The sequence below is a fragment of the Zonotrichia leucophrys genome, chromosome 21 (assembly GCF_028769735.1).
Source record: "Zonotrichia leucophrys gambelii isolate GWCS_2022_RI chromosome 21, RI_Zleu_2.0, whole genome shotgun sequence".
Lineage (NCBI taxonomy): Eukaryota > Metazoa > Chordata > Aves > Passeriformes > Passerellidae > Zonotrichia > Zonotrichia leucophrys.
The window spans coordinates 4217356-4232699 of NC_088190.1; the positions used below are offsets into that span (position 1 = coordinate 4217356).

The 15344-nt window shown below is 48.0% G+C and overlaps 1 protein-coding gene and 1 long non-coding RNA gene across 3 annotated transcripts in view; one reads left to right on the plus strand and one right to left on the minus strand.

The window, feature by feature from the left end:
- Positions 1–15344, minus strand: part of KAZN (kazrin, periplakin interacting protein) — a 218514-nt gene that overhangs the window by 92342 nt on the left and 110828 nt on the right. Inside the window, exon 3 of the mRNA XM_064730483.1 lies at positions 1720–1900. Coding sequence (XP_064586553.1) covers positions 1720–1900 — 181 coding nt within the window. The remainder of the gene's footprint in view (positions 1–1719; positions 1901–15344) is intronic.
- On the plus strand, positions 1859–10596 carry LOC135456562 (uncharacterized). Of its 2 annotated transcripts, XR_010442572.1 has the most exons (4): positions 1859–1946; positions 5020–5152; positions 5818–8267; positions 10313–10596. It is a non-coding gene; the product is annotated as an uncharacterized LOC135456562 (long non-coding RNA). The 2 variants fall into 2 exon arrangements; XR_010442571.1 differs by lacking the exon at positions 10313–10596 and having other exon boundaries at positions 5818–8482.

The following is a 15344-nucleotide window of genomic DNA, read 5'->3' on the forward strand; positions in this document are numbered from 1 at the left end:
CCCTGCCAGGACTCGCTGCAGAAACGTGCATCCCCCCAGAAGTGTCCTGGGGAGGAAACGAAAGCAAACACTGAACACACACAGAAATCTGTGAGCACGAGCAGCTGAAGGGCTTTACCTGCTTCCCTGGCTGCAAGCCTGCATTTCCACATGCATGCCCTGTACATCGTGTCACCATCTGCATTCCTGATGCCCCTGCTCCGCAGGGGAGGATGGAGGCTGGCATCTCCTTCTGCCCTTTCAGCAGATTTTCATAAAAGCAAAAGAGCCTCAGTAGCCTGGCTGTGGTGTATGGCAGAGGGTGGCTGAGATTATCCCAGCCTCTGCACAGCATTTCAGAAAATCCCTGGCCACACAGGTAACTTCACTTCCTACATCCCCGCAGCCACCGGGAATCTCAGCTGGGTGAGTGGAATTCACACCCCACACCCCCACTACCAAAACAGTGAAACACAAGCTGGATGGAATAAAACCACTAATTAATCCCTCTAAATCAGTTTGCCACGAACGACAACACACCGGCAACGCAATCCAATCAGTTCCAGCCATGGCAGGGGGGGTTGAAACAAGATGATCTTTATGATCCTTTACAACCCAAAGTGTTCTATGATTCTGTAATTCCATGATTACATCCTGCCGGCAGCAGCTATGCCCCGCCAAACGCTATGCTAGCCTTAAAGAGCTTCACCAAAACGCAACTGTTATTTAAAATAGCGCCGAACCACCCTACCAAGGGATACAGTAAATAAGTAACGAGTAAATAACAGCTACTGACGTTTTTATCACACAGGTGTAAATTCAGTTATCGGGAAAGGGGAGGGCTCGCACTATTTTTGCTCTGACATCAAGGCTGCTCGGGGTAAACTGTCATGCAAGCCTGTAATTACTGGGGAAATTTAAACCTTAAAACACAAAAGCATTCAAATAAAAACGTATCAGCGATGGCAACACACTCTGATTAACAGGAAACTGAATTTCAGCCTGGCGAGAGCACCACGAGTACTACAGGAGCGATTCGGGCTCAGTTCCTTAAGCACCACACAAAGTCTCTTCCCGCTCCCCCTGCACCCCGCTTTATGGGGACAACTTTGCAGGGATGCGGGGGGCACGGGGGTGTACGCCTGGCACAGGGGGGTGTGCCTGGCACAGGGGCTGTCCGAGCCTGCCCCCAGCCGCGCTGGGGGTGCCGGGGCTCGGGCTGGGCTCCATGGGCGGACCGAGCCCCGGGCCGGTTCGAGCCCGCAGCCCGGTTCAAGCTCGAAGCCGGTCCGAGCCCCGCAGCCGGTCCGAACCCCGGGCCAGTCCAAGCCCCGGGGCCGGGGCTGGGGCTCCGTGCGGGGCCGGATCGCGGATCGCGGCGGTAACATGGCTGCTTTCCTACCGAATTACGAAACCGGCTGAGGGCGCGGGATTACCGGGGAGAGCCGGCCAGGGGGAACCTCGGGGCGGGGTGCGGCGAGGGGATGGGAACAGAGGGGGCGGCGATGGTGGCGGAGGATGCGGGGGGCTGTGAGCATTTGGGGCGGGGGTCCCTCCTCATGCCGGGGCTGCAGGAACCCAGCGCGGCAGGGACGGACCCTGCTCCGAACCCGCAACGGGACGCGCCGGGCACCCCCAAAAATAAACAATGGACAATAACAGCGAGCGGAGGCGGCGGCCCGGAGTGTCCCCCCGTGGCTGCCCGCAGCCCCCTCGCCCCCTGCCCGCGGCGGGACCCACCTTGAGCGCCGTGCGGGCCGTGCTCCATGGCCGGGTCGCTGCTGCCCAGCTCGGCCAGGCGCCGGCCGGTGGCCGCCAGCTCGGCGCGCAGCGCCGTCACCTCCTGGCCCGCCGCCTGCAGCGCCCCGTCGATGCGCAGCGCCAGCTGCTTGTTGTCGTCCATCATGTGCAGGATTTTGGCCTGGGGGGAGGGAGGAAGAGGAGGAGAGAGAGAGAGAGAGAGAGAGGTGAGAGAGGGAGCGGCGGGGGGGCGGGCAGGGGGCTGTGCTGGGCTGGGCAGGGGGGCAGGGGCGGCTGGAGGGGAGCAGCGAGAGGGGAGTGGGAGGGGCGAGGGGGCGGTGCCAGGGGAGGGGGCTGGGAGGGTGCGAGGGGGGCTCGGCCGGGGGGACAAAGGGGAGGGGGCTCCGTGCCGGGGGAGGGGGATCCCAGAGGGGAAGGGGAGAGGGATCTGTGCAAGGGGGTGCAGAGGGAGGGGGCTTTGCGAAGGGGGACAAAGGAAGGGGAGCGCAAAGGGGAGAGGGGCTCTGTGAGGGGATGTGCAGGGGAAAGCAGGGGGGCTGTGCAGAGGGGGTACAAGGGAAACAGGCTGTGCGGGGGGTGCGGGTACCCCCTACCTGTTGCCCCCCCGGCAGCCCCGGCAGGGCCGGGGCGGTGGCAGCTCGGCCGAGGGCATCGCGGCGGGAGCGCGGCTGCGGCGGGCGGGTCCCTGCCGTGAGGAGCGGGGGGAGCCTGCGGGACCGGGAGCGAGACCCCCCCGCAGCCCCGGGGGGTTCAGGGGTGCTGGGGGATGCGGCAGTGCCCGCCGGGAGCTCACAATGGCACCGGGGGAGAACCGCGCTGCTGGCTGCGCTCAGGGCTCACCCCCCCTGCCCGGCAGCTATTGCAGCAGGTGGAGGGAAACGGCTCCAAAAATCGCCCTGGAAGGATTTTGGGGCGGGGGGGAAAGAGGGACCTGAGCGCTGTCAGCACTGCAGTAATGCTAGTGCAGGAGCTCTGACAGTGGCGGTTCACGTGGCACGAACCCAGGGTGAAAAATCGAGAATTATTGGTATCATCCATTCGCTGGCGACTGCTAGAGGGAGCGCGGATGTTTCCCTGTGCCTTAGCCATCCCTCAGAGGGATCCTCTTGTGTGTTTGCCAGGGCTGCAGCAAGCCTGCAGAGCTGCCACCCTGCCCCTGGCAGCCCTGCAGATGGCTTCATCCTCACTGAAGTGAAATTGTAGAATCACAGTGATTTATGTTGGAAAAGACCTTAAAGATTGTCTCATTCCAACACCTTCCACCACACCAAGCCCCATGGACAGGGATGCTTTGGAGACCGTGGTCCACGTGGCTGTACCTCCCCACTCCATCCCTGCATCCCAAATGTGCGGGCAGCCGTGCTGGGAGTTGTCACCTGAGCCACCTGTACCTGGAAAAGTTCACAAATGGGTTTAGGAGCTGGGCAGGAGCCCCCATGGCAGTGGGGTGGGAGGCTCACAGGAGCAGGAGTGGTGTGGGATGCACAGGAAGGAGCCAGGATGCTGAGCATGGACTCTTGTTAGGGGGAAGCCAGAGAAAATCATGACCTGTGAGCAAAGCCCAGCACAATTTGCTAAACCATCTGATATTTGCCTAAATTCAGGCTTTTGGCTGAACGAGCTGAGAATTTGGGGCAGTTCTTTGAACTTCAGGGTGTCCTTGTGCAGCACTGGCACTGCAGAGCCCTGATTCAAAATGCAGTAAAAAGGATAGAAAAGGCTCCTGTTCCTGCGAGCTGCAGGGATGGCTCCAGGAGAGGCTGGACCTGAGGAAAAGCAGGAGCATCCCACCATCCCACACCCCCAGGGACTGAGGGATGGGGCTCTGCAGGAGCTCTCTGCTGTGCAGAGTCCCCAGGCAGCTTTTGGGGACAGAAATGGGGAAATCAGCTGTGTCAGTCTGCTGAAAAACACCAACAAGAGCAGCCTGGATCCCCCAGAACCTCAGGTCTGATCTGGATGCCGGGTACAACCAGCTCTCCAAGAGTCAAAAGGAATGAGTCCTTGCCAAGTGGCATCCAGTCCTTACATCCATCTGGATCAACCCATCTGGATGTTGTAAAACAGAGAAAATTTAGCATTTATGCCATGAAATGGTACAGTGGCTTTTGCAAGGGACAATTATTTCTGGCAGAGGGTTTCCAGCAGTGTCTGCAGCCCAAGCTGGGTGCTGGAGCAGGGCACTCAGAATGCCAGTGGAAAGGTCTGTTTGCCTTAATGAATCCCCAGAGGGCCAACAAACAACCCAAAAGGAGAATAAATGCAATTTTTGAAATTCCTTCTCCATCATCTCTACAGCCATCCCTGAGTGAGATAAAGTTCTGCAAGTCTATAAAGCAACTGAATTCTAATCAAGATAAATGCCCAGTTTCATACTTAATTTGCATGAGCATGTGCTGCAAAGTGTGTTTGCAAATGGGAGAATTATGTATGTAACCAGATAACCTGAATGTGCAATCCCAGTACTGGATATGCAAAATTTCCTCATTGCACTTGAATAAAAGTAAAGCTTCAGCAAAAAGGAACTTGGCTTTAAAGTACCAGCATGTTTTTTTTTTATCATAAAAAAATCAGGTTAAAGCTGATTTGAACCTTCCAAGAACCCATTTAGCTGCTAAGGCAAATTCCAAATGATGTTTCTTACTCAATCTAACTTTAATAATAGACTGCTTGAGTTGCTGCACTGTCAGAGCTGGAATTTTTTAAATTTACTGACAAAGAGAATTTCTACATTAGCACGTGGTTATTTAAAAAAATGTGTCCTAAAGTTTGGCTGGGGCCTCATGGGTAAGTTAAAAACCTCACTCTAAAAACTTTCCTAACTACTTTGAAGCCTTCCTGAAATCCCCTGAAGAGATCTTGGGAGTTTTTCTCCCCTTTCCCATGCCTCCTCCTGTCCTTCCTGGGGAACAGCTGGATCCATTAAAATTGATTTTGGTCTCTCAGAGCAGAATTTGATTTCTCTGAGCTTCCTCCTGGCAGGAGCACAGAGTGTCCCAGCAATATCAGCCAGAGGAAAGGCACAAGGATGGGAAATTCCCAACCCAGCTGGGTTGTGCCAGCTCCCAGTCAGAAGGCCAAGCCTTTGCTGGAAACCTCAAAATTAGGATGAAATGAAACTTTAGGAAATTAATTGTGCCTCCATCCCTTACTCCTTTTAGTTTTAAATTAAGAAAAAAACTGAAATTAAAAGCTAATTAATGACACAAAATTAGAAACATATTATTTCCCAAAATTGCTTTGATGATGTTTTTTTAATATTATTTTTTTTAATTCCAGCTTTTAGCAGGAAGTTGACAGCTCTGCAAGGAGTCTGTGTCCCAGAGGGATGGGAGTCCCTGGCCATGCAGATGAGGCATGAAGAGATTGGGAATATTTCCTAAGGACACAAGGGAAACCTCAGTCAATGCCAGTGAGTCACAAATCTTCATTCAACCTTGCTACACTCAGCATCTGCTCAGGTGCTGCAAGGGGAGCCTTGAAAAGCTGGAGAACACCCTCAGTTTTGGGCAATGTGTTCTGGCAGTGCCATCACATCCAGGCAGGCCATTCCTCGAGTGTGTAAATGGAATAAACAGGGATAGAGGAAGATTTGAGAGTTCCACCCCTCATCTTTGCTCTTGTTACAACCTTAGGAGTGCAGTAAAGGGAATATGAGAAGATTTAGAAGATGAAAAAGGGTTGAGAAGCACATGAGTACCATTCAGGCCTTCCAAACCCTTTAATTTGCTATTCAGATTACCACTTTTTATAGTTTAATATGTACAATATGCAAAGGAACCAGTTTAACTAAATGGGAAAAGCCTTCTGTGTTAAGGTTGAACGTAATCTAATAGGGCCCTTTGACTTGATTCAATTAAATCCTTCTTTTTCCAATTAAATAATCATCCAGAATTTAATAAAAATGAATTTCCATGTGTCATCCTGCAGAATGATGACCTCTGTGATGGGGAAGGCTTATGTAAATTCTGCTGATCGCTTTTTATCTGCCTCTGCCTCACTTCCTCCAAAAAAAATTGCCTTCTGTCTGTATATTTACATTAATTTCTCATCTGCTCCATGTATCTCTGTTTGCAGGAACAATTCCCAGCTGAAGGAGCTGTGAGTATCACCAGCTTCCTTCAGTACATCCTCAAAAATGGACCCTCAATGATGGGAAAAGATCTCCAAAGTGGGATTTTTGCTCTGTGCCTCAGGTTTGTTGTGCCCTGGCATGCTGTAGGGCCAGCTTCCAATTGGCCCTTTCCAAATATCACCAGAGGCATCTCTGTGGCTGTTTATCACCAAGAAAATCCAGTGCAAGAGAGCAGCAACTTCAGCAGCAATCCCCAGGAAAAGCACATTCCAGTCTCTTCCAGCACATCTCCACTAAATAATTCCTATCAAAGCTACAGCAGTTGTTAATGCCTAGTAATTTATGTTTTCCCCTCTGCAAAGGTGTATTTATAAATGCATTTTACACCCCTCTCACTCATAAAATACAGAGCACCAACTCTTTCCTTCCTCAGCTTCCTCAGCAGCATCTTTATGCAAACCTTGCTGATGTGGTACTGATGTAATAGCTTACTAGTTATTAAAACTAATAAGTTATTAAAACGTATAACTAAGTGATGGTTACTAACTTATAAGTTATTAAAACTGAATTAAACAGAGCTAAGGATGGACAGGATTAAATTTTGAGTGAATATTCAGTTTATCTCTTGCCACATTTCCCCATCTCTCTCTCTGTGAGGGTAAAATGGTCTTGGCGACCTTCCTGTGCTGCACATCCCTGGGGACCATGAAAACAAACCCATTAATGTTTATAAAGTGTCTCAGACTGGGGGAATTACATCACTGTGGCGAGATACAAGCTTAATGGATCAAAACAAACCCCAGCTCCAAACCCCCCAGCTTAGACACATCTCAGTTACCCAGCACAAACCTCAAGGAATCCCACTGAGAAGGGATAATTGAGAGAAAAATGTGATCCCAGAGATTTTTCTGCAGTAAACCCATTTTATGTTAATAGAAAGCAGATTTCTAGAGCCCTTTGCAAAGCAATGACTTCCACAGCATATTTCACAGCTGAGCACATCCATGGCACCAGCTTTGGACACGGGGCTATTAAACCCAACATTTGTTTAATGAATTACAGCAGTCCATGGATCTGGGTGTGCTCAGCCTGTGTTTAAATGTTTATTGTCAGCAGCCAGCTCTGCCTGAGCAGGTATCAGCCTCAGTGATGAACTCTCTCTGCAGTGGACACAAAACTTTGAACATTTTTTGGGTTCTGCTTTCTTATCCAAGACAGATTACCCAGGAGGTTCAGGGTCTCTGCTAAACATAAAACTTTTTGGGTTCAGTGCCAGTTTGGGGTGTTTTCTCCTTGCTGATGAACTGAGGTGTATCTCCCACCAGCCTGGGCTTGGTCCCTGTGACTGAAGGGTGGATTAAGCCATTAAAACTCACACATTCAAGCAAGGCTGATGTGCAGCCATCTCCAAGATGACCCCTCTCTCACCTCACCAATCAATCTATAAACCTTGACAAAAAATTAACTCTGGTTCACCCTCCTATTTTATCACGTTCTCCACTGCAAACTATGTGTGAAGTGCTCCCTTTCATGGCAGATACAGACAGTGGTGATGATGTGCTGTGATCACTTTGATTTCCTGCAAAATGCCTCTGATTTATGGTGGTCTCCACTGCTGAAATCCCCACCCAGGAGCAGCTTTAGAGTCCTTTGGGCTGGAAGAGGCCCTAAGAATCATCTCATCCCACCTCTGCCATGGTCAGGGACACTTTCCTGGGATACCAGGTTGCTCCAAGCCCTGTCCAACCTGGCCTTGGACACTTCCAGGGACCCGGGGCAGCCACAGCTTCTTTGTGCCCAGGCCTCACCACCTTCACAATTAAGAATTTCTTCCTCATCTCCAGTGTAACCCTGCCCTCTGCCAGTGGGAACCCATTTCCCTTTGTCCTGTCATTCAGGTGAAGTTTGAATGAAATGTCATTTCCCCTCCTTTCCCCATCACAAATTAGGGAGCAAAGATGTGGTTGGGCTTTTTCAGAACTGCCAGGGTGATTTGGGAGATCAGGTCCTGCTGATTCCCCAAGAAGATGAGGATGGGGACTCTGTGGAGAATTATCTTTGCAGCCCCAATTTACCTCCTGTTCTGTGATGAGCGTCGTGTGGAAACTCCCATGAATAGTGAGAACGTGAAGCGCTCAGCAGGATAATGTGTGCTGTGAAAAAAACCCTGTGATCAATCAGCAGACAAATATATACTTAAACGAGGTGTTAGTGGCAGAGATGCAGGAAAGGTGATTATGGGTTTGTCTCCGTGTTTCCCTCAGCAACAATGCTGACACGCAGGGGTGGGTCACCCTACCCTGCCATTAATGGAGCATCAGCACTCATCTGACAGCTCCTTTGTCCTGGGAACTCAATTCCCATGAAGATTTGACATTAGCAGAGGCACGGGGAAACTCAGAGCCTTTGCATTTTCATGACCCTCCAACTGCTTTAGCCTGATGGATTACAGGTAAAAATCACTGTCCTAATTTGGGCAGGAGGCAGAAATAAATATTTGTACTGATCAGTGGAAGAGCAGCCCTTTGCTCCTTTCCCAGAAAGCAAAACTGGGAACAGGGGCCACAGGGCAGGGAAGGATCAGCTGGAGCATCATGTCACATTCACATTTTCTGAAAAATCCCTTCGCCCAGGACTTTTCCCCTGGGAAGCTGAGAAGCCTCAGAGAAAAAGGAAACCAATATTATCTCATTTGCTTCTCCTCTGTTTTGCTCATGTGGAATGTGTTGTTTACCCACAGGTGATTGTTTCATTGGGTTTCTGTGAGTTGTTTTCACTCTTTGGTCAATCAGGGCCAAGCTGTGTCAGGACTCTGGAAAGAGTCACAAGTTTTCATTATTATCTTTTTAGCCTTCTGTAAATATCCTTTCTGTATTCTTTAGTATAGTACAGTTTAGTATTCTTTAATATAATATAGATCATAAAATAATAAAATAGCCTTCTGAGAACATGGAGTCAGATCCATCATTCCTTCCATTGTTGGGGCATCCCACAAATACAATAGCATCAGAGAAAATGTGATTTTTTTATTGCAATATTTGTCAAGTAACTGAAAGACAAGACCTCAAGGGTGGCTCAGCTCTCTAAAATACTCCTAAACTTAATTCAGAAATGGAGAAATTCAGATTGTAGCATAGAGGGGTTTTAACGTGCACAGCACCCTGTCCCCCATTGGCACCCAGCAGGCAGGGAGCACTTGAGCATCCACAAAATTCCCACGGGAGTTTCAGGGACAAAACAGCCCAGTACAGACAAAAGTGGAACTTAATTTAGTCCTTCCTTTTTCTTTCAGGTGAAATAACACACTTTCTGCTCCATATGCCATCACCCTCCCTTGCTCTGTCAGTGTCACCAAGCCTGGGTCACACCTGGTTTGGGGACAGGTCTCTTTCACAATATTTTCACAAGAATGTGCTGGGAGTGTGGAACAATAAAAATAGCCTTGCCCTCCCCCTGCCTCCCCTCCATTTTCCCTGGTTTTATCCAAAATGCTGCCAGCAGGGTGGACTAATCCTGTATTGGATCCAAACCTGTAATTACATTCCCCACTAACCTGTGAAAGACCTAAAAATACACCTAGGTAAGGTTTCAGCATTGAGAAGGCAGCTGAAAAATTGGCATTATGTTTCTAGATCTACATGTTACTTTAATTGCAGTCATGTTTTAAGGTGTCAGTATGGATCCCTTGATTCTGTGAATTTGGGGCTTGGAGTGTCCTGATGTCCATTTCTTTAAGGGTTTGTACCACAGGCTGGCTACCCTGAGAAAAATGGGACTTTTTCAGGAGTGAGAGAAATCTTCCCACATCAGATAATTCACAAGTGTTTGTTTTCTTGGGTTAGGCAGGAGGATACTGCAGGTGTCATTGAGAGATGGGAAAACTGAGGAGCAGCTGGGCTGGAGCAGGGTGTGACCAAGGTCCAGTGGTCACCTGCAATCATGAAACAGAGCAAGGCTTTCCACTTAAATCAGGAGCAGTTCCTTCATCTCACCATGACTGACCCTAAAGGAACACCCAGCAGTTCCTTCATCTCACCAAGATTCACCCCAAAGGAACACCCAGCAATTCCTTCATCTCACCATGATTTACCCTAAAGGAACACCCAGCAGTTCCTTCATCTCACCATAATTTACCCTAAAGGAACACCCAGCAATTCCTTCATCTCACCAAGATTCACCCCAAAGGAACACCCAGCCAGGGAAGGGCAGGGAACATGTGTCTTCTAATAAAGTCTGTTTAACTTTGACATAGATTGCTTCTAAAAAAACCCCATCAAACCACACCAAATACATGTGATAAAGTATCTCGGTACAAAATCAATTCCAAGGTGATTATCAGACTCTGAAAAATTTGGGCTCAAAGTCAGTTCGTGGCAGGGATCAAATTGAGCTGCTGTCAACTCATTTGGGCATTTTACTTTGCTTCTGATATCTGACAGTTAAAATAATCTCAGATAGTTCCCATTACTGCTGCATTTTCTGCTTTTTTTGCCCCAGGGAAGGGCCCTGCAGAGCCAGGCTCCATCCCAGCCACCTCCCAGCCTGCAGCACCACTCCCCAAACGTGGCTGGGGGGAATCCAGGCTGCCACAGCTCCCTGATCTCTTCCTCCACTTTGGGGAATAATGGTGGATAGAAAAATGGTAGAAGTGATGAGCTGTGAGCTGCCACAGGCAGACCCAGGTGCCTGCAGCTGCTGCTGGGAGCAATCTGTGCCCCCAGAGGGCTGCACTGGTCACCAGCTGCAGTGCCAGGAGCAGCTCAGGCTCTCCCAGAGAAGGCTTGGAGCATTATCTTCTGCTAATGCAGGTGAGGCTCATTAATATTATTTATATTAATAGCTTTTCATGAAAGTGGGGAAGTTTTCTCCAGGGAACAGGGAGATGCCCTCAAATGATTGCTTGGTGGAGCAAGAGGCAGCCAGGGGAAAGCTGATTTTCTTATCATAGAATCAGAGTGGTTTGGACTGGAGGGACCTTAAAGTCCTTTAAAGGGATCTTAAAGCTTATTTGCCATGGCAGGAACACCTTCCACTGTCCCAGGGTGCTCTAAATCCCATCTAACCTGGCCTTGGGCACTTCCAGGGATCCAGGGGCAGCCACAGCTGTGCCAGGGCCTGCCCACCCCAGAGGGATCACTCTGAGAGATCTCAGACAAAGCCAGATATGAAATTCCCCCCTCACCCTCCCCCAAAGGTTAAATTAATAATAGTTTTTTTTAAAGCACAGCTGGATGGATTCCTTAGAAAAATCTAAGGATGCAGGGAGGCTCCAGTGGATGCAGGAGGTTCTGTGGGTGCCAGCATCTCCATCACCCCAAAATCTTCAGGACAAGAAGCTGCCAGGGTTGTTGACACAGGGATTTTAAGAAGGTGATGGATATAAAACCCACCAAAGACAATTAAACCAAGCAGGACAAGTGCCAACTCTTGTGTTTGCTCACTGTCAGGAGGTTTTATGGGCACAGAGATATATCTGCAAAGCCATTCAAGTGCATTTAATTTTTCCAATACCCACTTACTGCAGCCTGTATGAGGATAATGTGTTTATCCTATGAGGTTCCTGACTTCATTCTGCAGCACTTGACTCCAGGGTGGGTTTTGTATTATTAACTTCCTTCCAGCACACATAGAAAACAAAACCTGTTCCCATTGAACACCCTGGGATGAAGTTTTGTTGGGTGTTAAGTGCAGTTTGTCACAGTGCTGGAGGCTCAGGGTGGGACAATGAGCCTGGAAAAGCCTCAAACCTGATGGAGATGGGAGCTGAGGTGTGGGGATGCAGGGCTGGAGGGGGGAGCTGCTCTGACACAGCAAAGATAAATAGAAAGGGGAAAAGATACCAATCTATATGGGAGGTATTAGGGAGAAATTCTGGCTGTGAGGGTGGTGAAACCCTGGCACAGGGTGCCCAGAGCAGCTGTGGCTGCCCCTGGATCCCTGGCAGTGCCCAAGGCCAGGTTGGGGACAGTGAAAAGTGTTTCTGCCCATGGCAGGGGTGGAACTGGATGAGCTTTAAGGTCCCTTTCAGCCCAAACCATTCTGTGACAAAACCCTGCAATGAGAAGGGCGATGCTCCATCCCTCATGCTCACACCCCTCCCTATCCTAAAGCTCTTGAGAAACATGAGAAATTACTTAGGATTGTTTTGCTGATATTTTTTTGCCACCTCATGAAAGTAACGGTTCGTAATCTGCACCAGAGCAGCTTGACTCAAGATAAAGATCTGCCTCATTTGCACTTACATAATTAGCAATTACCCTAATTTCACTTACACTAAATTACATTTTTTAAAAAATAAATGTTATCTTTTCTGACCAAAAAAAAAAAAAAATCATCCTGGGTCTACTTCAGAATTTTTATATAAAGCAGAAGTATCATTATCCTGTTCTCAGATGTACTGTCTAGACACTTTTAATGAAAATATTCATTATTGCTAATTTGCATCTCTTTCAATTCCAGGACAGAAATCAAATGAAGATGTCAAAACTCTGCTCCCTCTGCCTCAGGCAAAACTGAGCCATGGTGACCCCCAAGTCTTCCAAAGGGGATCTGAGTTTGTGTGGAGGAAAAACATCTCCAGCATCCTCCTAACTGAGGGCAGCACGAGATGAAAGTTTAGCAGGGAAAATCAGAGGAAAATAATGGTGTCAGGATCTGGATCTGAGATCTGCAGCTTTAAAGGAGGGAAAAACCAGGGAGATCCCAGCCTTGGGGTGCAAGATGTGTTGAAATAGAGATGTAAATCAGGACAGTGGTAACTCATGTGGGTTCAGCAGTGACATTTCCTGAAGATAAAGCACATTTTAAATGCACTCTGTACTTGCTGGTAACAAATCTTTCCATTAGTACAAGAAAATACATATTATACCTCAAACATGCTTCACTGAGCTTGGAGAATAAAGATAAAATAATCTTTTTATAGCAAACAGGAATGAATACTTAAAAATAATAAAAAGTTGGTGAATATTCATTTAAACTCTTAAGCAAATTTGCCCTTGTCATATTTGCATCCCTCTTGTGTTCTCCTTCTGTGCAATGAAGTTTTATTAGCATGAACATCCACAGAAAGTGAATGTGAAGACTCAATACCCATGGGAAATGAATTTAAAATTCACTTGCTGTGTGCAGTCACCCAAGAAACTTGATCATAATTGTTTATTGTACTTAAATATTTATATTGTTGAAGCACTTGTTAGATAAAAAGGCTGTGATGCTCCTCTGCTGGGTGATGTTCAAACACTGTCCCAGGCTACAGGAATCACCTCCATCCTCAGAAAACACTCAGGTGGGACAGGTTTCTCCAGGCTGGATGATGTGGCAGGTGGCAAATTTCAAGGTCAACAACAAACATTGGGTGAAAAATCAAAAAAATTTCTCTTAATTTTTCTTAGCATGTTGAGAGGATCCCTGAATGGCAGCACATCCCATGGGTGCGCTCACACAGGAGAGTCAGAAATGGAATGGAGTCAAAAATTAAAGTTCAGAAATTAAAGTTCATCATTTTAAGGAACATCATTTTGAGCTTTTTCACTGCCTGAAGTCCTCTGGCACAGAAACAAGAAGTTTCTCTTAATTCCTCTTGGCATGTTGAGTGGACCCAGTGAATGGCATCACCTCTCATGGGTGTGCTCACACAGGGTGCTTGGAATGGAGTCAGAAATTAAGGTTCAGAAATTAAAGTTCAGAAATTAAAATTCAGAAATTAAAGCTCATCAGGAATATAATTTTGAGATTTTTTACTGCCTGTGGTCCTCTGGCACAGAAACAAAAAGTTTCTCAATTTTTCTTAGCATGTTGGCTTGACCCATTGAACAGCATCACCTCTCATGGGTGCACTCACACAGGGTGCTTGGAATGGAGTCAGAAATTAAAGTTCAGAAATTAAAGTTCATCATTTTAAGGAACATCATTTTAAGCTTTTTCACTGCTTGCAGTCCTCTTGCACAGAAACAAAAAATTTCTCCTAATTTTTCTTAGCATGCTGAGTGGACCCAGTGAATGGCAGCACCTCCCATGGGTGTGCTCACACAGGAGAGTCAGAAATTAAAGTTCATCATTTTAAGGAACATCATTTTAAGCTTTTTCACTGCCTGCAGCCCTCTGGCACAGACTCCATCCCTCACTCTGCTCAGAGTTTGGATTCCAGCAGTGCCTTTGGGCCTCACAATGGATCCTTCATTCCCTCCTTGCCTTGCCCTGCTCCCCCTCTGCATCCCTGAATGCTCCAGGAGCTGCACCCACGGCCCTGCCTCCCCCAGCAGATTCCATTCCTGAGCAGGAATCCCATCCCTGCTCCCCAGTTAACACCTTCCATGGCAGCTGGACAGGGCACTGCAGCTCCCAGCCCATCCAAAGGCACCTCTGGGTTTTTTTGGGAGAGGTGGGCAGCAGTTTCTGCAATAGGGACAACTTGTTTTGCACCCCACAGATCTGTGCCCCACAGCACTTCCAGACCAATCCTCACTAAATCATTTTTCTCTGCCTGGAACTCAATGAGGGAGCAGATTTTTTATGGATATGGAGGAATAATTCAAGGTAAACCCCTGCTGGGAGTGGGGCAGGAGTTTCCACCTTGCACAAATAGCCAAGGGCTGGGGAATGAAAAAGACCCTGAAATTCTGAAATTGAGGCTCAATTATGACAATAATGATGCACAGGAGAGAAAATTGCATGAGGACATGCACTGTTTTTACACAGTGCCCTTAATCTGGATTCAGTGATGGGAGGAGGGGGTTTGGAGTCACCCCTCAGAGCAGGTCCAGGTCTCCATCAGCTTTTTGCACACAACTGTGCCTTTTAATTATCACCCCCACAGTCAGATGAGGGTTGCCTGTGTCAGTTTGCACTGGTGCCCCAGTCCCTGCTCCTCTGTGGGGACAGCAGGTGGCATTGGCAAGGTAATTACCAGCAATAATTACACACCATCAATAATTAGCAACAATTTCAGTTGCCCCAAAGATGCTTCCAAGATCAGATGCTGAATTTCATGGCATTTCCCTCAAACACAGGAAACACAGGGAAGTGGAAAGATGTAATTAGGGGAATGTGAGGAGGAGAAGAGGATGAGGCAAACCAAGAGCTGTCACTGGCACTGCTGTGGGAAGGGGCAGTGCTCCTCCAGGGAGATTATTTCCAAAATCTTGATCTGCTTGGGAATGATATTTGAAATCCAGAGGGTTGGAAAGAGAAAGAGGAGGAAATGGGAGCTGTGGATGGGGATGAGCTCTTGCATGGGGGGATAACAGAGCTCCATTGCTGCACAGAGCACCCTCACAGTGGGGGCAGAGATAAAATAGAGATATAAATGGAGATATAAATAAAGATAGATATAAATAAAGATTTAAATAGAGACCCCCTGTGCCCAGAGAGCCCCAAAGCTGGAGAAGGGATGCACACACAACACTGCAATAAACACATCCCCCATTTAAATAATCCTTTATCAAATAATAAATTAAGGAGAGATGCTAAATGCTGTGAGCAGGATCTCCCTGCATGGCCAAATCTTTCCATCCTAATGGCAGGAGATGTC